The following is a 22914-nucleotide window of genomic DNA, read 5'->3' on the forward strand; positions in this document are numbered from 1 at the left end:
ACAGCCTGCTTAACCCCTCCCCCCTCGTGTACAAGCATAATGCCAAGAGCAGCGTGCCTGCTTTCTGCTCTCGTCTCTGTGACCTCGGTGGGGTCACTTAATCACTCTGTGCTTCAGTTACCTTATCGGTTAAGTGGAGATAATCATGGAACCTACCTTCGTAGGGGTGTTGTGACAAAGACAATTAAACGGAGATAACGCAGGTATAGTAGTTTGAGCCGTGTGTGGCACACAGCACATTCTCATTCGCTGTTGATTATTATTAGTGTTATGGTGGTAGTGGGTTTTGTTGCTATCACATGAAAAGAGGAAGGACTTGAGCTTCCAGGTAGATTATTTTCTGGAGAACAGGAGCCAGAACTAGCAGGCTGAGGCTCTTGGGATGGGGCATTGGGAGGGAACGGGGTAGTTATTAAGAGCATGCCTGCAGGAGAGAGTGGGGCAGAGATGGGGCATGATGGAGGGGCTGGGGTGGGAACATGCCAGGGAGCTTGAGAGAGGATCTTTTGGCCCAGGAATGTGAGGGATTTCAGACATGCTGGAGGATAAAAGAGAATGTGGGGGGTTGACAGGAGCAGCCATGGACTGTGCAGAAATACACAGCAGGAATTGACGAATGCAAACTCTGGAGTCAGCCCGCCTGGGTTCAAATCCTGTCTGTGCCTCAGCAACCATGGGCAAGGGAACCCAATTCCTGCCCTCCTAGAGCTTGTATTCTCTGGAGGGGAAAACCAGTAGAGCTACAAAATCTGCTTTCAGGTGGCGAGCAGTGACATGAAGAAAAACAAGAGGGTGCGGGCATGGAGAGAAGGTGTCATGGCTCTTCCGTACCAGGGCCAAGACCCCGGAGAAGAGAGGGCTCCATCTCTCAAAGCTGTGTGTCTTCAAAAAGCCACTTCATGCCTGCTGTGGGGTCTCAGCTGCCTGGGGAGTTTTGGGGGTTCTAGAAACATCTCTGACATCTAAAGGGTGATGCCTCACCCTTTCCCCACTCTGCTCCGAGTCTCCACATCTGAAGAGCCAGGGAAATGCTAGGGAATTGGTGACGCTCTGACCATCCGCCACTGGATTCCTGAACCGGGGAGGTCTTAGGGGCCAGGGTGGGCAGAAGGGAAGGCAGGAACAGAGAAGCCCTGTAGAGAGCTCCTCATCCCCTTTCTCCCAGAAAACCTCCTTTTTATCTGATTTTTACATTCAAGATTTTTTTCTGTTTTAAATATTGTGATTCAACATACAATTGTGCTTGAACAAAGGGCTGGGGCTTGTGAATATTTATAGACTCTGGTCTCTGTGATTCTCTAAGATATCTCACCCCTGATATGTAGGGATCTGCCTCATTTAAGAAACTGAAAGGATGATGAAAAGTCAAAACTTAGGGAATTTTAGTTGTGGGATTTAATTCCGCATTATGGCTTTTGCATTCAACCTTTAACGTGTGTGTCCAATAACATGGGTTATTGGAATATTTATTCCAAGTTGAGTTAATTTGTTTTGTAATTGTTCTTCCCTGCCTCCAATGAGTAATTTTTAGATACTCTGAAGGATAACTCTGTATTAACTCTGGGGACCTATTTATTTTCCCTCCAGAAGGATATATTTAAGCCAATAGGAAAATAGGATTTGCTATACAGGAATTCTCTCTGTAGGAGACTTTTTGTGCATCTGTAAATTTCATGCATGCCTCTGAGCACTGATACAAAAGCTAAGGAACTTGGGGATCTGGAAATTCTCCAATGTGGGTCATTGCTGAGCAGAGTCTTGGGATGTGTTTTTCAAGGTACGGAAATCGATATGAGTGTATCTCACTGTCTTCCCTATCTCAGTAAATGACAACCCTGTCTTTCCACTGTTGAGGCCAACAACTTTGAATTGCTGTTGGCTTCTCTCTTTGCCTTACACATCACAGCAGACGCACCAGCAAAGCTGTCAGGCTTAACCCTGGAAACAGATCACAAACTGGACTACTTCTGGCTATCTCCACTGCCCCCACTAAAACCTAGTGGCCAGTATCTTTTGCTTGGATTATTGCCACATCTGTCTCATGGGTCTCTTTGGTCTCTCCCTGTAAGGTGGCTTATCTAATCATAGTATCCTCCATGTAACTTGGTAACTGGCCTGTTTCGCTGAGGATACATTGTATTAGGATGATTCTTGTTAGGACAGCACTATGTTCAACATACTGTGGATACAAAATAAAGTCTAAAAAACTTACCATAAGCAGTAAAAAGCATAAAATGTTGCCAGACAGCACCAAATCCAAGAAAAAGTTTGTGTTTCCTGGGACATACAAAGACAGCAAGAGCAGGGCAGCAGCACTTTTATTCCAACAGTGACCATGCGGATAATAAGGCACTATTGATTATGGATCCTGTGGGACATGGGCGCATCAGATGTGAAGGTGTCATCATTATCGCTCTCTTGTTGTGAGAGCAGGTGTGTAGCAACAGGTTTGGACGAATGTGCACTCTAATGTAGGTCTAGAACATTTCTATCACCCCAAAAGGTCCCTCTGTGCTCCTTTGCAATCCCCACGCCCTCCGACAGGTACACCTCCCACCCCAGCCCTGGTGACCACTGATCAATTTTGGTTTGAATCTTAAATTGCTGTGTCTGCCTTTCGTTGGTTCTAATATTCAGCTGGTAGCAAGAGCGGGGTATGTGTATTAGAGCCCCAGCTATGGAGGTAGAGTGCCTTGATCTACCTTGATCTGCTCAGCTATAGCCTTGCTGGTGATCTCCTTGCACCTCAGTTTCCTAATTCATAGAATGGGGATTATAATTGTACCTACTTCACTGGAATTCTGTGCGGAGTAAACAGCACCTGGCACTTAATATCGCAGTAAGCGTCGGCTGCTGTGATTTGCAGAGTGTGCGCCGTGTGTCGGTGTGTGGATGTGACGGTTGCTGTTGTGCTCCCTCCCCACCCCTTGGTGCTCGCCGTCCCTGCACGTGCCGACAGCGTCCTGCTGCATCTGACGTGCGCGGGAGTGTTTTCTCCGTCTGCAGGAGCGTGTTCAGCCTGCGCACGGGGAGGTGGGGGAGGAGGTGCTGGGAGGGAACGCTCCCAGGAGCAGCCGTCAACCATAGATGGCCAGAATTTGGCAGACAAATGCCCCAGCTTCCTTGCCTCCCAGCGGAGACACTGGGACAATCCCACGCTGTCTCCAGGGGTCCCTGTCAGAATGGAGCTCTGGAGGCCCACAGTGGTAGCCTTCTCATGAACCCACTCCGCACTGGCTTCCTCCTCTGTGTCACTTCCTCGCTCTCCTTCCAGAACTTTCTGGGATCCCCTATCAGGTAAACTACTTTCATTCTCATCCTGTCTCAGGGCTTACTTTCTAAGACAACAGGGCGTTTCATTTAATCTTCACACAGTCCTAGGATGTGGACAGAAATAGCTCCCTCATTTTATAGTTGAGCAAAATGAGGCTCAGAAAGGTGATGCCACCTGCTCAAGGTCAAAGCCCGGGGCCCTCACCTGCTCCGTTGCTGCTCCGTTGCCTCCCCGAGAACAAGCGCAACGGGCCCTGTCCCCGGGCCTTCTTGCCCTGTGCCCCCAAGCTCGGCTGCCTGAGTCCGCCTCTCCCCTGCAGGAAGGCCGCTGCCTGTTTGTCATCCTGCTCATGGTGGTGTACTGGTGCACGGAGGCCCTGCCCCTCTCGGTGACGGCCCTGCTGCCCATCGTCCTCTTCCCCTTCATGGGCATCCTGCCCTCCAGCAAGGTCTGCCCCCAGTACTTCCTCGACACCAACTTCCTCTTCCTCAGCGGTCTGATCATGGCCAGCGCCATCGAGGAGTGGAACCTGCACCGCAGAATCGCCCTCAAGGTCCTGATGCTTATTGGGGTGCAGCCGGCCAGGTAAGGCCAGGTAACGGGTCCAGCCCTGCAGCGGGGAGGCAGAGGGACCACAGCTCGCAGCTCAAACCTGTTCTCTTTGGTTTAGCCAACCGGCCCAAGAAACTCATCGTTTCCCACCCTCCATGCACTTATTCATCCCTCAATATTTAGCGAGCAGCCCTTGTGTGCCAGGCACGGTGCTAGGCACATGGGCAGTTGCTCTCAAAGGTGTATAAGAATCACCTGGGATGAGGGTCAAAAGGCTGCTCTGGGAAATGACTTACCTCTCTCTGCCTGTGACATGGTGACGCCGCAGCACCTGCTTCACATGGAGTTACTATGAGGACTCAATGAGTGAATGCAGAGGATTGGGTGGCCTTTAAAATAGGGGTGTCGTTCAGTCTTTTTTTTCCTTCCATGAACCCCTTTGGCAATTTGGTGAATCTTAAGGATCTGCCCAGAATATTGTGTTTAAATGCATAAAGCATACTACACAGGATTTGAAACAAGAGCAACTACAGCAAAATGCAGTTATCCAAATAATTTTTTAAAAAAATAATACACACACATTTTTGCTCCAGCATGCTATGTGCTCCTTTATGGATACAACAGATGACAAGAACTAGGGATGGGCCTAATCGCAACCATAATTTTGTGGCAGTTTTGAGTGTTAATGCTATTTCCAGACATCTGCGACTACCATAATGTGATCTCTTTTGGGGGCAAAGTCTCAGGCACTGCTCATACAACTGAATTTTGTTGGCTGTTTATCATTGAAGGAAACTCTCAATTTTGGTTAGATGTTAGCAAAATGAAGATGCAAAATTTTTTCCCCCAATTCAGTCCTGAACTATGTCCATGGACTTACTTTTTATAAATCTCTGCTATAAAAGATTCTGAGCTGGGGAGTGACATGGCCAGATGTGCATTGTTCAAAGGTTCCTCTTGGCTGCCTCGCAGAGACCAGAGGGGTGGGGCAGGTGTGAGAAGCTGGCACAGCCAGTTAGGAAGCTGCTTCGAGTGTCCTGGCAAGAGACGATGGCAGCTTGGACTAGGGGGTGGCAGTGGAGATGAATAGAACGGCTAGATTTGAGAGCTCTTTGGGTGGTAAAATTGATGTGGGCGAGGGGGTAGGAGAAGAAGGTTCCAGCATCTACCCTGTGCCAGGCACTCCGCTGGGCTCTGTAGTTGTGTTTCCTCACGGAGGAGCTGTCGGGAGGACCTATAGATGTCCCACCTGTAGATGGGACAGGTCCCATCTACAAAACTGAGCCCACGCCTAGAGGAATTTGATCCCCAAGGGCACATCATGTTGTGGGAGCCCCATAAGAGGTAGAGGAAGGGAGGGGACTTCCAGAAGGAGATTCCATGTGAGTTTCACTTTCAAGAATGGGTGGGGCCCTTCTCAAACATAAAGTACAATGATGAAAGCGGTAAGACGCCAGCTCAGAAACAGGTTTGAAAGCACAGAATAAATAACCTGGAAGAAATTCACACCAGTGGAAAAGGGAAGAATTACCTAATAAATGGTGGGAGTTGGGACGATTAGTTCATTCTAAGAAAAAAAAATCTATTTACATCTCACTTCGAACCACACATCCAGATCAATCCCGGAGTCCAATATGAAGGGAAAAGTCATGACACTTAGAGTCTGTTGGTGGGAACGGACCAAGCAGGGGCGGGGGTGGGGGCACTTCAGGCGCGCTGGGTGCTGGCGAGGAGTTCAGTGGAGTCTGAGCTGTGGGCGGCTGGTGGGATGGAGGGGATGGGTGGGGGGAGTCTGGGAAGGCCATTGGGGCAGGACGGTGGAGGGTCTTGGTGCCCGGGCAATGTTATTCTGAGATGGGTGCCATCAAGGATTTGGGGATAAAGGGAATAAAATGTCCTGCCTGGTATGTCTTTAGAACCTCGGGGACCTTTGGTCAGTTAACCCTAATGTATTGAGCCACAGTTTTCTTAGATCTAAATAACCTGGTGAGTGGATTTGGACCCTGCTTTGCCACTGACTTGCCCTCTCTGAGTCTCAACTTTCTACCTTTGAAGTGGATGACTTGGATTCCTCAGGGATGGCAAAGTGGGACCAGAGCAGCTCCTGGGCCCCGGGTTCTGGATCTGCCTCTAACCCCTCTGCTCCGCAGGCTCATCCTGGGGATGATGGTGACCACCTCGTTCCTGTCCATGTGGCTGAGCAATGCCGCCTCCACCGCCATGATGCTGCCCATAGCCAATGCCATCCAGAAGAGTCTCTTTGGCCAGAAGGAGGTTGGAAAGGACCAGGAGAGTGAAGCAAACATAGGTGAGGCTGTGCAAAGGTACTGGGGCTGACTTCACCAGAGTGGGGGAGTGGGAGCAGAGATGCCCAGAGGATGTCAGGCAGGTCAAGAACATGCACACTTATTGAGCACCTACTAAGTGCCAGGTGTTTTAATAATATACTATTAATAACTGAGAATTAGATAACTTAAATCATGGTAACTTGGTTTTAAAAAATTTATACTTATTGCTGGGCACGGTGGCTCAGGCTTGTAATACCAGCACTTTGGGAGGCCAAGGTGGGAGGATCACTTGATGCCAGGAGTTTGAGACCAGCCTGGGCAACATAGTGAGACCCCATCTCTACAAAACATTTTTTAAAACTTAGGTGGGCATGGTGGTGTGTGCCTGTTGTCCTAGTTACTTGGAAGGCTGAGGTGGGAGGAACATTTGAACTTAGGAGTGAAGGCTGCAGTGATCACGCCACTGGATTCCAGCCTGGGCAACTGAGTGAGACTCTGTTTCTGTAAAAATAAATAAATAAATAAAAATTTTTAAATTGCATTTATTGAGCACTGAGTGCTTACTAAACCTCCGGAGCGAAGTAGGTAGTATAATTAAATCTTGTTTTAAAGCATTTGAAGAGATGCTCAGCTTCGCTATTGCCCAGAGAAATGCAAATTTAAACCATGAGGTTTAAATCAATGAGACGGGCAAACATAAGAAAGCGGGACAATACTCATGTTGGCAGGACCGGGGCCGTGGGAACTCTTGTGTGCTGCTAGAAAGAGGGTGTACCGGGCCAGCCTTTCTTAAGAGCCTTCTGCAAGAATTCAATCAGATTAAATGTGTATTTACCCTGCAACCCAGTGCTTCTGCTCCTGGATGCAAATGCTGAAGGGGTTCCCACGCAGGCCCGGGAGGGGCACACATGGCGTTATTCTCGGCGGCGTTCCCTGTGCTGCAGGGAGTCGGTGGCCGCGTGGGCTTCATCGCTAGCACGGGCGTGGGCACAAGCGGGGGGTGCACACCACGGAGCGCTGTGCTGCTTTCTAGAGAGAAGGATTAGTGAACCGTATGGTTGTATAAAGGCATTGCACAAAACAGTTACGACTGGGGGGAAAACAGAATGGGATATAGAGCACAATTCTGATATGCAAACTGAATGATGAAACATTGTATAACAACATCAACAAATGAAAAGCTACACATTAAACACATGAGAATGGTCGCTGTGGGAAGGGTGGGAGTGGGGAATGGGGGTGGAAGGGACTGGAAAAAACAGTCAGCAAATCAAATAGAAGAGGGTCCTCGTGCAGCACGTACTGATGACGTGCCGTGGACTGAGGGATCTGAGTCTCTCGACCCCTTGAAATTGTGTTCTTAACAAAACATGAGCAGTCACTGTCTTCTTTCTTTCTTTCTTTCTTTCTTTCTTTCTTTCTTTCTTTCTTTCTTTCTTTCTTTCTTTCTTTCTTTCTTTCTTTCTTTCTTTCTCTCTCTCTCTCTCTCTCTCTCTCTCTCTCTCTCTCTCTCTCTCTCTCTCTCTCTCTCTCTCTCTCTTTCTCTCTTTCTCTCTTTCTCTCTTTCTCTCTTTCTTTCTTTCTTTCTTTCCAGAGTCTCACTCTGTTGCCCAGGCTAGAGTGAGTGCTGTGGCATCAGCCTAGCTCACAGCAACCTCAAACTTCTGGGCTCAAGCGATCCTCCTGCCTCAGCCTCCCAAGTAGCTGGGATTACAGGCATGTGCCACCATGCCCGGCTAATTTTTTCTGTATATTTTTAGTTGTCCAGCTAATTTCTTTCTATTTTTAGTAGAGATGGGGTCTCGCTCTTGCTCAGGCTGGTCTCGAACTCCTGAGCTCAAACGATTCTCCCGCCTCAGCCTCCCAGAGTGCTAGGATTATAGGTGTGAGCCACCGCGCCAGGCCCAGTCGCTGTGTTTCTGGATGACTATATAAAGGCTCAGACAAGGGAAACAACTCTCCCAAATCACACAGCAGAGCCAGAGAAAGGCAGTTCCAGGGTCAGTTCAGAAGCACAGTGACGTCAGGACTTTCGTTGGCAACTCCTTATTCCCTTGGTCTTTCTCTCATAGTTGCAAATTGGCTGCCACATCCACTTTTAAACGCCTTATTTTTTATTTACATAAATATATTTTAAAAGGAAGCTTTAAGTTGATACATACGTGGGCAGAAGTTGCTAGGTTAACACCAGCACCCAGTCTTCCTTTGTTCTTTTAGTAACAGAACCACACGCAGGCACATGGCTATGCAGAGGAAAGGCTGAATTTCCCAGCTTCCCTTGCGATCAGATGTGGTCAGGTGACTAGGTCTGGCCAATGGGATACAAGTGGGAATGATACGTGCCATTTCTGGCTTCTGCCCTCCCTGCTTTCCACTTCCTGCTGGGTGGAATGTGAATATGATGGTGGCAGCAAGAGGTGTCACCTGAGACTCAAAGACAGAAGCCACATCTTGAGAGATAGGTGGCAGTAGCTTTGCCACCTAGTATCTTTCCCAGTAGCTTTGGATCATTTACCCCAACTACCACAACAAGCATTATCCATGGGACCATGAGTTTGTATGATAGTTACATTTTTCAATTATGCAATTGAAAGAAATATGTATCTGTTAAATGTGAAGGTTGATCCCTGTACCATCTAAGTTAGTCTCACTTACCGACACTGGTATGAGTATTTGCCCATCATGCACTATGGAGTCCTGCTTATTTTATTTCCATGACAGCCTGGAAGCTGGAAATGATTATAAGTATATACAGATGGGGTTCAGAGAGGTGGGGCGATGTGAATCGCACTGTTGGTAGTATGGCACAGCCCGGTCTGTGCGAGGGCAAATGCTTCCACACGGAAGGGAAGAGAGGCTGTAAGTGAGACCCACTTTCAGGGCAGTGTCTCTGGTATTTTGAATCCAGGCTGGCTGACTTCAGAGCCTGTACTCTTTCTCCCACGTGAGATTTTTTTTCAAAGTGGCCAAACAAATGTTTGAAAGCTAAGTCCCTCCTTATAAGGATAAAAACCCTGAGACCCAGTAAGGGGAAGGGACTTGCCCAGGGTCACATTCAGTGAAATAGAGAATCTTTCCCCCTGTGCTGTGGGACGTCAGGAGGCAGGGGCCCTGGGGGCTGGGCAGACACCTACTTTGGCAGGCCATGGGATCAGAGAGCAGGAAGCAGTTAATGATTAGCCTCTAAGAGCTAAAACAAGGCTAATTCCAGTGCAACGAGAAATATTCCCTTTTATCCAGCTTCTGTGTTTTGACCAGGAGTTAGGAGGTGAGGACAGGGGTAGAAGGAGTGGAAATTCTGTTAGTGGCCAGGAGAGGGACAAGGAGGCTCCTAGGAGCCTTGTGTTCAAAGGGGACATCTAAGCAGCAACAACGATGGCCATGCAAGCTCTAATTTTCTGAAGAACCACCCTACGTCAGACACTGTGTTAAATTTTTCATGCCCATTAGCTCATTTAATCTTCACTACTGCACTAGGAAGTAGTGGCCCCCATTTTACAGATGAGGAGACTGAGGCTCAGGGAGGCAAAACGATTTGCACAAAATAACATGATGAGTTAGTTGCTGAGCTCTGTTTGAATCCAGAACCTGTGCCTATGAGCACTGTGCCGTGGGGCCTGGTACAGAGGGGCCAGGATCTCGGGCAGGGTGGGGCTCACAGGACAAGACCCCAGGGATTCTCACTGCCCAGTTCCTTTACCCAGTTCTGTGCCCTCCACTGCCTGGGGGACCTTGGGGCCATGTGAGTGGTGGCTTCCCCAGCGTCCTACTGCATGCACGCTCTCAGCCCAGCAGGGGACGCTCTGTTAGCATCCCCATTTTACAGAGGGGAAAACTGATGCTCAAAGTGGTGATTTGCCCAATGTCCCTCTGCCAGTAAAGGGATCCACCTGGCTTTTGAATCTAAACTCTTTCCCTTTCTTTTCTCTGCCCGGAGGAGACTAGCTGGCCACTCATGACCTTCCTTGGGAGTGCCCAAGACAGCACCCTTCACAAAGCATGGCTTTCAGGTCGGGTGGAGCATGGCACCCTGCAGTCTTCATTCACTAATACTGCCCCACCTCCTGAGACCTTTCCCATCTATAAAATAAGGACAAAGCTCCCATTTTGGGTATGCTGTTGTGACATGTTAGGAACGACAGCCAGGTCCCTAGGAAGTGGCTCACATGTGGCCGTTGTATGCAGACCGCTGTAAGATCTCCAGGGATGGGAGGAGCGGGCGGGAAGGCCCTCCGATCTGATGCCCACCGACGTTCCCTGCTCCTACCCGAGAGGGACGTCACTGTCTGCTTACGGTCTGTCTCCTCCCCAGACTGTGAGCTTTGCGAGGGAGTGTCAGTCTTTCTCCCCGCTGTGAACAATTGTTACTGGTGCAGTCTGGTCACCTAGGACACCACTGAGCACATAGTAGGTGATCAATACATGTGTGGAACTAATGAATAAATGAATGGATGGACCATCTGATGAACTGTTCTGAGCCTCAGTTTCCTTATACCTAAAATGGGGACAAGAATCCTTACTGCCTGGGCTGTCGGGAGTGCTAAATGCATTAGGGGACGTAAACCTGCCTCGCTTTTGACCTTCCCTGGGATGCTCCTCATCTAATCTGACATAAGAGCTCCTCCTTGGCCTTCTGCACATTGAACTTTAGGAACATTTCAGTCATGCTAGGGAGGCTCGATCGGAGCGATCAGCTCCACGTCAGGCCCACTAAGTTCTCGGGGTGTGCGTGGGAGACAGAGTGCGATGCAAGGGGTGGGGTTCACCGGTCCCAGGTACACGCCTGACTCTGCCACTGACCCACTGGGTCTCCTGGCTCCCAACCTTAACCAGCCTCTGCAGGCCTCAGTTTCCCCAGGTATAAGGAAGAAGGTAATAAACCTTGCCTAGCTTTCCAAGGCTGCTCCAAGGCTGCCATAAGATTTCAAATGTGAAAGTTCTCTGTCCTCAGTCCCGACACAAATGCAAGACAAGCATTATTTGAATGAGACCTTACCTAAGCACCAGGCTCCTCAGTGACCAGCGATTTCTGGACCCAGAGAAGTCTCTTGCAAGACTTTGCTCCAGTGGCCTTCTCCACGTGGTTTTTTGGGCTACTGTGGTCACAAGAAGCTGTGGTCACAGGTTGGATCCCGGGTAAATGGTTAAGAGTGCTCAGCACCTTGGCTTTCCTATTTTTTAAAATCTCGTCTTCATTGACTTAATCACAATCATTATCGTTATTAGAAAAATAATGCCCAGTGTAAAATGTTTTGACATTACTCATCTGCATAAGGAAAAAGTGAAGCTCCCTCCCCCCTCCCTAATTAGCTCAAGCTAATTACTGTTTGCAGCTCTGTGTAGACGCCCTCCTCTGTGTATTAATAGCACGCATGGCCTTCCATCGGGGCTGTCCAGCTCAGATGCTGGCAGCGAGTGTCTGGGCTCCACGAATGAGTGACAGGGTCCTGTGGGGACCGTGGCACACTGGCGAGCACATGCCCTCGCCTCCAAGCACACAGGCAGCCACCGGAGCCTTCGTTTCCCTATCTGTCGCTTCAGGCGAATTGCCCTCAACCCTGGCTGCATAAAGGAATCACCTGCATGACTTTTTTAAAAATACTGAGACCCCAGCCCCACTCCAGAACCCTTAAACCAGATCCTCTGGGGTGGGACCCTCGGGGAGTTCTAGCGTCCAGCCGGGCTGGGGAGGACGGCGGTGGAGCACGCCTGAGGCGCTGGCGAGCTCTGCGGACATGTGGTGCTGCAGGATGACTAAGGTCCCGGCCCAGGTGAGAAGAGCACAGATTGAGCTAGATGGCGGGGTTGGGTGTCACCGGATCAGAGTTCTTTCTGCCTGGCCATGCCCTGCAGAGTAACTTTCCCCCCACCCTAGTGTGCTATTAACAGCCCTTCAATCCCTGCTTCAGCGCCCTGGGCCCTAGCCTCGTGCATGGCTTGTGGACGTGTGTTCCCGCACGCAAGCCCCAAGACCCTTGTCCTCACGGCCCAAGGTGAGCTGACCTGACTTTCAGCCTTGGGTCCCTGCTGGTGGTCAGCAGGGCCAGCCTTGGGCACAGTGAAGACGACACAATTAGCCACCCTGGAATCCTGCTCCCCGATGGTACCAACAGGGAGGGAGCTGCCGGGGTGGGGAAGGGACACCCCAAGTCACCGGGCCACACAAGGAGAGAGCCAAGGCAGGACTCCCATCCTCAGCTCCCGGTCCACAGGGCTGATCTGTGGCCTGCTGTTCATGTAAAGGAAAAGCCCACGTAAAAAGAAAAAAATCAAGGTATTTTTTTCTTGCTGGAGTTCCTTTAGGCGCCAGTGGCCGTCAACCCACACACCTGTAGTCAAACAAGCTGATCTGCTGTTCCTCGCAGCAGTGAGGGGCGCATGCGCCATGCGCTACCCTGCGCACCTCAGCAGGAGGGCGCGGAAAAGAACCCGTGAGAGGACTGGGCTTGAGGCTGGGCACTGTCAGAAGCCAGAAGGCGATTCTACGCCTGGGTAAAGGAGCAGTCACTCATTTAGCAAGTTTGTGGACAGCACAGTGACCGCCCCGAGACAAGATTATGAAATGGACGGGCTTTGTCTCATTTTGTCATAGTCTCAGAGCGACTTTGTCTGGGGTCAGCGTTCTGTTAGATTGTTGACATCCAGCGGGAAAACAACATGGCCTAGTTCTGGAGGTCAGGCCAGTTCCTGATGTCAGGGGCTGCTGTTTTATTGTTTCTCAAGAGTAACCTGCATTTATTGAATCCTTGCTCCTACTTAGCTTTCTGTTAAATTCTTCACATGCTTTGGCAAACCATGGCCTACCAAATACTGCCTGCTGCCTTTTTTTTTTTCTTTCTTTCTACTTTATTTTTGTAGCAGGGGGTGTGGTGGCAGTCAGGGTCTTGCTCTGTTGCCCAGGCTAGAGAGCAGTGGTGTCATTGTAGCTCACTGCAACCTCAAACTCCTGGACTCCAGTGATCCTCCTACCTCAGCCTCCCGAGTAGCTGGGACTACAGGTGTGCACCACTATGTCCAGCTAACTTTCCTATTTTTTGTAGAGATGGGGTCTTTCTGCGTTGTTCAGGCTGGTCTCAAACTCCTGAGCTCCAGTGATCCTCCCGCCTCAGTCCCCCAAAGTGTTAGGATTACAGGTGTGAGCCATTGCACCTGCTTTTTGTGCAGCCTGTGAGCTAAGAATAGTTGTTCTGTATTTTGGAATGGTTGAAATAAACCAAAAGAAGAACAATATGTTGTGATGTGAAAATTGTACAGGTGTGGCAGAGGAGAGTTGTTACAATGGGGATGGAATGGTCCCCAAAGCCTGAAATATTTACTCTCTGGCTTTTTACAGACGTTTGCTGGTCCCTGCTTTAAATGGGTCAACTTCCTAATCCTTTTGACAATCCTAGGAGAATTGTTACTTCCATTTTGTAATTTAAAGACCCGAGGTACAGGGATATTATGGGGTATCTGTGAGCCAGGGCTCCTCAACTTCCGCATTGCTGCCGTTCGGGTGTGACAGTTGTTGGTCGGAGTGCGCTGGCCTGTGTACTGGGGCATGTTTAGCAGCATTTCTGGCCTGTAACCAATAGATACCAGGAGCAGCACCACCCCCAGCCCCAGTTGTGACAACCAAAATTGCCTCCAGACGTTGCCCAACATCCCTTGGAAGAAGAATTGGCCCCAGTTGGCAACCACTGACCTAAGGTCACATAGCAAGTGATGGAGCAGGAACCGAACCCGGGACTCACTTGATTAGCCACCAGCCACAGACCCAACTCCCAGGGCGGGGTTGTTTTGCCACTGATGGTGGCACCGGCTGCAGGGACTTTTCATTCATTCTTTTATGTATTTATTCTTGGTTTCCAAAACACTGTCAAGGGCTCCTGGGGAGTCTGGTCTATCAAGCAAAAGATACTCTAAAAATGAAGTCAGATCCTTTCCTGACCCACTCTTCTGCTCAAATGCTACCCTGGCTCCTGTCTGACTCAGAGGAGAAGCCAAAGTCCTTGCTGTGAGCTCGGGGACCCCTGCAGAGCCAGCCCCCTTCTTGCCACCCCCACCCCCTGCACTCCTCTCACCTCACTTCCTCTCTCTCCCCTCCTCCCTCAGACCCCGCCAGCCCCTGGTCTCCCCTCTGCTCCCCAGCACACTCCCCAGCATTGCCACCCCAGGGCCTTTGCCCGTGCTCTTCCTTGCTCCAGATATTTGCGTGGCTCACCGCTCACCTTCTTCAAGTCTCTGTTCGATGTCAGACTGCCCTTGAGCCTTGCAAAAGGTGTCTCACCCCCAAACACCTGTTTTTCTTTTTCTCCATGACACCCGCTTTCATCCGACACACTGTGTATCATGCTTAGCCATCTGCGCTGTGTCTCCCCACCACAAGATCAGCTCCGTGAGGACATGGACTTTCAACCTTTGTCACTCAGCGCCCGGCACATAAGAGGTGCTCCACAGGAGTTTACTGGTGGATTGATTGGTTCAGGGTTCACGTGCCTGAGTTCTGGCCCTGGGTTCCAAGTTGCACTGAGCTCTTATCTCAAAACAAGAACGGCAACACTTCTACAACTTACTGTCATCTGTGGTCACCAGCCTGGTCCAGCCACCATCATCTGACCTGGAAAGTGCAATAGATACCGAGTGGGGCTCCTGGTTTCCATTTCTGCCATCTCAGCCTCTGGGGCCCATTCTCTCCAACCAAGCCCGGGGATGTTTGAAAAATGTTAATCACATCACCCCTCTTTGGCTAGATCCTGCAGTGGATCCCCATCCCTGACATGGCTCCTGTTAACCTTTGCCCACCCTGTCCCCAACCCCCATCTCCCCTTGGCCTTTCCTACTCACTACTTTCCCAGCACACTGGACTTCCTTGGTTCCTCAACTCTGCCAAGCTTCTCCCTACCACAGGGCCTTTGCACTTGCTGTTCCTGTTTCCTAGAACCCTCTTCCCATGGCTCTTCATATGACTGGCTCCTTCTCATCCTTGAGATGTCCAATCAAATGCCATGGCATGCAGTGTCTTCTCTGTTGACCTGACCACAGTGGTCCACCTGTTCCCCTCCCCATTTTCCAGTCACTTTCCATCACATTGCCCAATTTTATTTCCTCCATACATTCATCACTACCTGAAATTGTCTTTATTCATTTATTGTCTGTCTGTCTTTCTAGAATATATGATCTCCATGGGAGCCAGGGACCTTGTTCTATATTGTTCACTGAGTATGCTGAGCTCATAGTCAACAGCATATAGTAGGTGCTCAATAAACACTTTTTGGATGAATGAAAGAATGAATGGACTATGGAGCCACCTGAGCCACTGCTGACCCATTACCACTGATAGCTGTTCTTTCCCAATATCCCCATGGCAGTGGCTACTCAGGCAAGCCTGGGCCTGAGTTATGGGTTGTCAAACAGCCTTGAAGCTAATTCCCTGCCCACAGGCCTGGGCCATCTCCAAATATGGGTGGTGGGACAGGAGGATGGAATGTTGAGTGCCCTCTTTCTCTCTCTCTCTCTCCTTCTCTCTCTCTTTTTCTTTTGATTCATTGAATAGTATAGGGTCCTTGGCAATGAAGAAGCAGTGGTGACTGACTACACAGGAATTGGGACACTCCTGCCCCATTCGCTACGTTTCACTAAAGACATCCTGCTCTTTCCTCCTAGCTGCTGTGCGGAGAAACGGCCTACACACTGTGCCCACGGAGAGGCAATTTCTCGCCAGCTCAGAAGAGTAAGTTCCTGGTGAATTTCGTAGAGGGGCCGGTGCTTGACTCAATGATAAGCGAGAATCCAACGCTGCCAACAATTCCCCTCCCAACCCCAGATGTTTCTCCAAATGACCTCATGCCCAAGTTTCTACCCCCAAGGCTTAAACATGGAGCTCAAGAACCTCCTTTTAAAAAAATGCCAGTGTGAAAAGGGCAGGGAAGCAGATCAAATCCCTAAGAGTCTGGTGGGGCTGAGGGTCTTGAGAGCTTTCCCCCTGAAAGGAGGGGCCCAGAAGGGTGGGGAGCGAGAACCGCACAGGTCAAGGACGGGAGGGAGGAGGCGGGGTCTGGAGGCTCTTAGAACAAAAAAACACTCTATGAAACAGTAGCAGCCCTTCGAACTAACATGATTTGGAAAACATCTTCAAATGGACATCCCATTTAGTCTTCAGTATCCTTTGCATTATGGGACAGTGGTTAAGATCATGCGGTTTGGAGTCACGCAGACTTGACTTGGAACTGGTTCTGCCACTTGCTGGCCACGTGACTTGCACGAGTCATTTAACCTCTCTGAGCCTCAGTTGGTCTTCGCCTACCAACTCGACATGATATTGGAAGCCACCTTATGGGGTCGCCTTGAGATTAGCCGAGAGAACGTTGCCAGAGCAGGTCTGCCAGGCCTTGCACCGACAGCACCTGTTGTTAGGGCATTGCCATTTTGACTTAACGGTGAGGAAATAGCAGGAAGGAAAGCGATTTGCTCAAGGCAGTGCTGGGTGTTAATCGGGTCTATCTGACTCAGGGAACAGATATTTATCGAGAGCTTGCGATGAGCCAGACACTGGCTTAGGGGCAGGGGTACAGCAAGGAACAAAAGTGCCAACCCTTAGGGAGCTTGCATTCTGAGGGCAAGAAGCAGATGCATCAACACAGCCTGTCGGAGGGTTGCTGAGCCTGTGAGGGAGAAAAGGGCAGGAAAGAGGGCGAGGGAGGTGGGCTGGGGTGGTCGGGGAAGGCCCCGCCAAGGTCGTGTTGGAGCAAACCCCTGCGGGAGGCAAGGGCTCACAGGGGTAGCTGAGGGAAGAGTGTTCTCAGCAGAGGGACCAGCGTGTGCCGAGCTCCCGAGAGTCCAAAGAGCAGCCAGGAAGCCAGGGGGGCTGGAGCTGAGTGAGCGGGTGAGCGCATGGTAGGAGGTGAGGCCCGAGAGGCTGCTCGGCTGGTGGGAGTGTGAGGGTAGAGGGACAGAGCTCGTACGTAGCCTTGACCTTGAATGAGATGGGAGCCAGTGGAGAGTTTTAGCAGAGGAGGGACATGACCTTACGTCTGCTTTATCCCACAGTCTATGCTCCTTTCTGGCACCCTCCCTGGGGCCTTTCAGTCCAACTTTGAGACGTGGGTTCTGTGATTGGACCAGCCACTCATCACCACGCAACCTGGGGATATGTTTTAAGCAGCTGTCCAGGCAGAACTTGTGCTGGGTCAGCTGGAAAAGACCCAGTCCTCACCCTCTGGAAGTCCACGTCCATTGGATGCAAACCCCTTTCCCTCTCTGGGCCTCAGTTTCCCCATCCGAACAAAGAATAGGTTGCACTAGACAAACCGTAGGGCCCTTTCTTCTCTCTTATTCTCCTGCTGATACTCAATACGTTCAGAGTCCCCAGGTCTGACCAAGAATGTCACCCCTGAGAAGTCAGCTCCTGACACTGGTTTCCAGCCACCTCTGGTCTTTGCCTTCCTGTCCCACTAGGGACCAACTACTCAGAAACCAGGTCGTGTCCCCATTGCCTCTGGGGAGGAAGCCCCTATGTAGTAACTAAGGCCAGAATGTATTTGAATTATATTTCATTCTTTAAAATAGAAAAATTTTTAATTGTAATTTAAAAAATAAAATTTTTTAAAAATTTAAAAAGTTTACCTTATTATGCAGGAACATATACTCCACTAAGTGAAATAGCAAGTTATAAAACAGCATATAATGGAGTATAGTGAACATCTTTTCAGCTCAATAAATGTAGGTCAACATCATGATCTTTTAATTATATAATTAATAATTCTTAATTTCATACTTTCCCAAAACTCTTTAACTGTCTAAGGAAAATAACCCAGAAAACACTAATAAGGAATAAAAAAAAATCTGTAATTCCACCCCCAAGAAAGGCACCCAAACAACTTTGTATATACCACTCTAGACTCTTTAAATAATCATCTATTCATGAGTTTTTCTAAAAGAAAAATCTAAATAATACCATTACCTGCCTTTTCATTTCAGTTTGTATTGTGGCTAGCTGTTATCTTAATAAATGCCACCTAATCATCACAGCTGTGCTAGTGCTCCCTGCAGAAAAAGGATCATCTTTATTATCAATCCCCTTTTGTTTTGTTTTGTTTTGTTTTGTTTTTGAGACAGAGTCTCACTCTCTTGCCCAGGCTAGAGTGCTGTGGCGTCAGCCTAGCTCACAGCAACCTCAAACTCCTGGGCTCAAGCAATCCTGCTGCCTCAGCCGCCCAAGTAGCTGGGACTACAGGCATGCACCACTGTGCACGGCTAATTTTTTCTGTTTTTAGTTGTTTGGCTAATTTCTTTCTATTTGTAGTAGAGATGGGGGGGTCTCGCTCTTGCTCAGGCTGGTCTCGAACTCCTGAGCTCAAGCGATCCTCCCACCTCGTCCTCCCAGAGTGCTAGGATTACAGGTGTGAGCCACCACGCTCGGCCTCAATCCCTTTTTGATGAACATTTAGATTGCTTTTACTTTCGATTATATTGAATGCCATGTGGAACTCCCTACGCTTGAGGCATTTATCTATTTCTTTACGGCAAATTCTTAGACTATCTGAGCTGAAGGGATGCACATTTTTTGAAGGTTTTTGCTACCTGTGCCAAATCGCCTTCCAGAAAAATCCCTTAGCTCTCCCAAACCCCGGGCAGCGTGCGGCGGCTTCTCCGTGTGTCCTGAACGGCTTCTCTTTGGGTTTGTTTAAAGCAAAGGCCACCCTGAGGAGGTGGAGGCTCCGATGGACCTGCTGGCGGACTCCAAGAAAGAGGAGGAATATCGCAGCAACATCTGGAAGGGCTTCCTCATCTCCATCCCCTACGCGGCCAGCATCGGGGGCACGGCCACCCTCACGGGCACGGCCGCCAACCTCATCCTGCTTGGCCAGCTCAAGAGGTAACAGCAAGTGTCCCTCGCCCCCCGTACCCGGGCTTCTGCCCCGTGTCCCCTTCCGCCCTCCCTCACTGAACATCCAGGGGACGTGTCTTGAGGGCCTTCCACTGGCCGGGTTCCGGGGACACAGCGGTGCGCAAGACCCAGCGAAACGCCTGCCCTTGGGAGCGTCCATGCTGGCGAGGGGGACAGGCAGTGCGTGGGAAAGCAAATGCGTGGACCACTTATCTGTGTGGCACGTCAGGGAATTTTAAGTAAGAGGGTGGAAGTGACGAGAGCGGGGCGCTATTTTACATGGGTGACTTGGGTCCGCCCGTCCTCTCTAACAAGGTGCCCGTGTAGACCTGGAAGGGAGGGAGGGAGGGACGCGGACACAGGGGGAAGAGCGTTCCAGGCAGAGGCAACGGCTCCTGCAAAGGCTTCCAGGTGTGACCGTTCCTGGGGAGGTTGAGGCCAGCGGCATCGAGGGACCCCAGCGTTTCCTCCTGGTGAGCTGGGGACCCGCTGCAGAGGCGAGAGCAGAGCTGCACCCAGCTGGAGGCGGCGGTCTGTGGCTGTCCTGCCCTGGGGAAGTAGAGTGAGCTCTGGGTGGAGGTGGTCTCCCCACCACTGAAAGTGCTCAGCAGCGTGACTGGGTGGCTGGGAGTCGGGGCATAAGAATGAAAGAGAAGATTCCATGGCTGCACGACCTGTCCATTCCATGATTCCAAACCTCTGCTTTCCAAGATTTTAAATATTCAGTATTTTTGCAATTCTGTCTCTTAAGATTTTCAGATTCCAGGATCTATGGGGGTAGGTCCCTAAGATTCCTTCACAGTGGGGAATGCATCATATGTTCATTCAATTTACAGAAATGCAAATGTAGGCCACATGCAGTGGCTCATGCCTGTAATTCCAGCACCTTGGGAGGCCATGGGGGGGGGGAGATCACTTGAGGGCAGGAGTTCAAGACCAGTCTGGGCAAAATAGTGAGACCCTGTCTCCACAAAAAAAAATAATTAATTAATTAAAAATAAATAAAGAGACCCTATTTCTACTAAAAAAAATAAATTAAAAATAAATAAATAAATAATGTAAATGTAAGCATTTGGCAAACAAACAAAGGGCAACATGAAGTGTTTGATATTCAGCATGGCTCCAAAGCTGGCCAACTTCTTGACCTGGTGCTCAACCAGAGAATCACAACCTGTGAGGATGATGAGGGAAGGCTGGCTCTGGTGGCCTTCCTGGGAGAGGTTTGTATACACGCAATCTTCAGGACTATGCTTGTGAGTAATCGAAGTGATTAATACCTTCACAGGAAATTATCAGTACACCCATCTCCGGCTTCATAGAGTTTATTAATATTTTCATTTGTTTGCTTATTTATTATGCAATAATAATAAATGATATTATTTACTATTGAATAATGAATGCCATGTAAATAAACCAATGATATTTTGGTTTATTTATGGAGAAATGTCTGCGAATAAGTTGTGTTCATATACTTCTGTACACATCACTGTGTAACTTCCTTTTACCCTTTTATATCTAGCACCTTCATTCCTGACTACATTTCTTTCTTTCTTTTTTTTTAAGATATATTTTTAGTAGTGGAATTTCTGGGTATGAGGGCAATGCACACTTTTAAGACTCTTAATGCATTTTTCAAAATTCCTTTCCAGAAAAGATTATTCCAATGAACAGGCATCAGGAGTCTGCCTATTTTCCCACATCATCACCAGCACTGAGTGTTATTGCCCTCAATCCTTTCAGGCTTGACGAGGTCTTAACAAAACTGAGTTTGGGCACTGTTTAGTAGAAAAAGAACTCGTGGACATCATCAGTGTTGGGGACCAACATTTAGGGTCCAAAGGGATACATAATGAGTAGAGCAGAGGTTGCAGCTCTCAGATGTGCTTTGTCTGGCTCCCACATTCATAGAAACATAATACATTGCCAATATTTGGATATCACATAATTTCCAGTAAAATCCCACATCTGGGCTTACCAGGGCCTGCACCGGCAGGGGAGCAAATAGCCTCTGGCCCCTTTAACGGGGTGTGCCCGCTGGCATTGCCCAGGGCCCAGCCCAGCCCGTTTCACCCACACAGCTGTAGGCTCTGTGGTCCCACGAAGTCAGAATCCCAAAGAAGAGGAAAGGAGCGCTGTCTGTTAGCAGGGATGGAGAGTGCGTGTGCCAGGTTTATTAATGAAAGGGTAAAGGGAGGTCCCATGACCCCAGGGGACCCTCTCATTCCCCCTCTCTTGACCCCTGCTGTGGGCACCCCCACCCCGCCACTTCCCACATCAGCGGGGCTGCCCTCGTTCCGTTCTCATCTCCCTCCGTCTCCAGTTTCTTCCCGCAGTGCGACGTGGTGAATTTCGGCTCCTGGTTCATTTTCGCCTTCCCCCTGATGCTGCTGTTCCTGCTGGCAGGCTGGCTGTGGATCTCCTTCCTGTACGGGGGGATGAGCCTGAGGTACCTGGCCTTCTCTTCCCGGGACGGGGCGTGGGGAAGCAGGGACTCTTGAGCTTTGCAGCCACGCCGAGCAGTGCTGGGTCCCGGCTTCCTGGCTCAGCAGGCAGTGGCCTTCCTAGTCTCAGTCTCCACCTGCAAATGCTGCGGGGGGTTCCTGTCACCTCATGTCACAGCCTCATGTCTTGGCCTCCAGGGACATGAGGATCGGGGGTGTCTATGGCCTGCCCGCCACACCCAGGCTCTCAGTTCATGTCCCCGTCATTAACGATTATGAATAGTATTGTCTTTAAATAAGGTAAACACTCATGAGCAGAGGAGAGAGGAGTACACTGCTTCCCATTTCATGGGGGCCTGGTAGAGAAGATAATTTGGGGTGGCATGAAAACAAGGTATTAAAAAAACAACAACAAAAAACAAGGTATTAAATAAGATCAAAACATATCGTGAGGCCGGGAGCGGTGGCTCACGCCTGTAATCCTAGCTCTCTGGGAGGCGGAGGCGGGCGGATCACTCGAGGTCAGGAGTTCGAAACCAGCCTGAGCAAGAGTGAGATCCCGTCTCTACTATAAATAGAAAGAAATTAATTGGCCAACTGATATATATATATAGAAAAAATTAGCCGGGCATGGTGGCGCATGCCTGTAGTCCCAGCTACTCGGGAGGCTGAGGCAGGAGGATTGCTTGAGCCCAGGAGTTTGAGGTTGCCGTGAGTGAGGCTGACGCCATGGCACTCACTCTAGCCTGGGCAACAAAGTGAGACTCTGTCTCAAAAAAAAAACCAAAAAACATATCGTGGGAAGAATGTTTCTTTATCAACTCTCATCAACTCAGCTGGCTTATGTTAAGGAGAAAGTCTCACTTGAGTGCTAGAGAAACTTTGACAGCTCTATGACATTTCTAAATCAGCCTTTTAAAAAAAGAAAGAGCAAGCTTCAGGCCCAGAGACTTAAGCCAGTAATGGTGTCTAGCCAAAATATAATAGCAGTGCTTTGCTTTTGTTTGTTTATTTACTTATTATTTTGGTTGGTTTTTTTTTTTTTTTTTGAGATGGGATCTTGCTGTGTTGTCCAGACTGGTCTTGAATTCCTGGGCTCAAGTGATCCTCCTCCCACCTCAGCCTTCCCAGTGTTTGGGATCACAGGTGTATGCCACCATGCCCTGCTGATATATTTATTTTTATGGTTACTTTCTATGTATTACAAGTGATTCTTATTTTCTATTTATGGGACTTATATACATTTCTCTATTTAAATACATTTTTAAAATTAAAATGGTGAGACTTTTTGGAGGAAAACACGAAGCAAGTATAAGATCCAGGTGGTGTGCAGTTGTAGCAACACTTGTGAAGGCAGGTTATGAATGCCTGGAGCTTGAGAAATGCCAAAAGAGGAGACGGGGCTCTGAGCTGGGGATGGGCTGGCAGGCATGTTATAAAGGTGTCCTCTGGCCCAGTCCCCTCCCCTCATCTCTAGCCCTTCATTTTCTC

At 49.4% G+C, this 22914-nt stretch overlaps 1 protein-coding gene across 1 annotated transcript in view; it reads left to right on the forward strand.

The window, feature by feature from the left end:
* The window catches only part of SLC13A3 (solute carrier family 13 member 3), a 65221-nt gene that overhangs the window by 22479 nt on the left and 19828 nt on the right, over positions 1-22914 (forward strand). The window contains exons 2-6 of the mRNA XM_012743004.2: positions 3594-3859; positions 5977-6134; positions 15760-15826; positions 18785-18970; positions 21303-21428. Of these exons, the coding sequence (XP_012598458.1) occupies positions 3594-3859; positions 5977-6134; positions 15760-15826; positions 18785-18970; positions 21303-21428 (803 nt within the window). The remainder of the gene's footprint in view (positions 1-3593; positions 3860-5976; positions 6135-15759; positions 15827-18784; positions 18971-21302; positions 21429-22914) is intronic.

The sequence above is a fragment of the Microcebus murinus genome, chromosome 16 (assembly GCF_040939455.1).
Source record: "Microcebus murinus isolate Inina chromosome 16, M.murinus_Inina_mat1.0, whole genome shotgun sequence".
In the NCBI taxonomy this organism is placed as follows: domain Eukaryota; kingdom Metazoa; phylum Chordata; class Mammalia; order Primates; family Cheirogaleidae; genus Microcebus; species Microcebus murinus.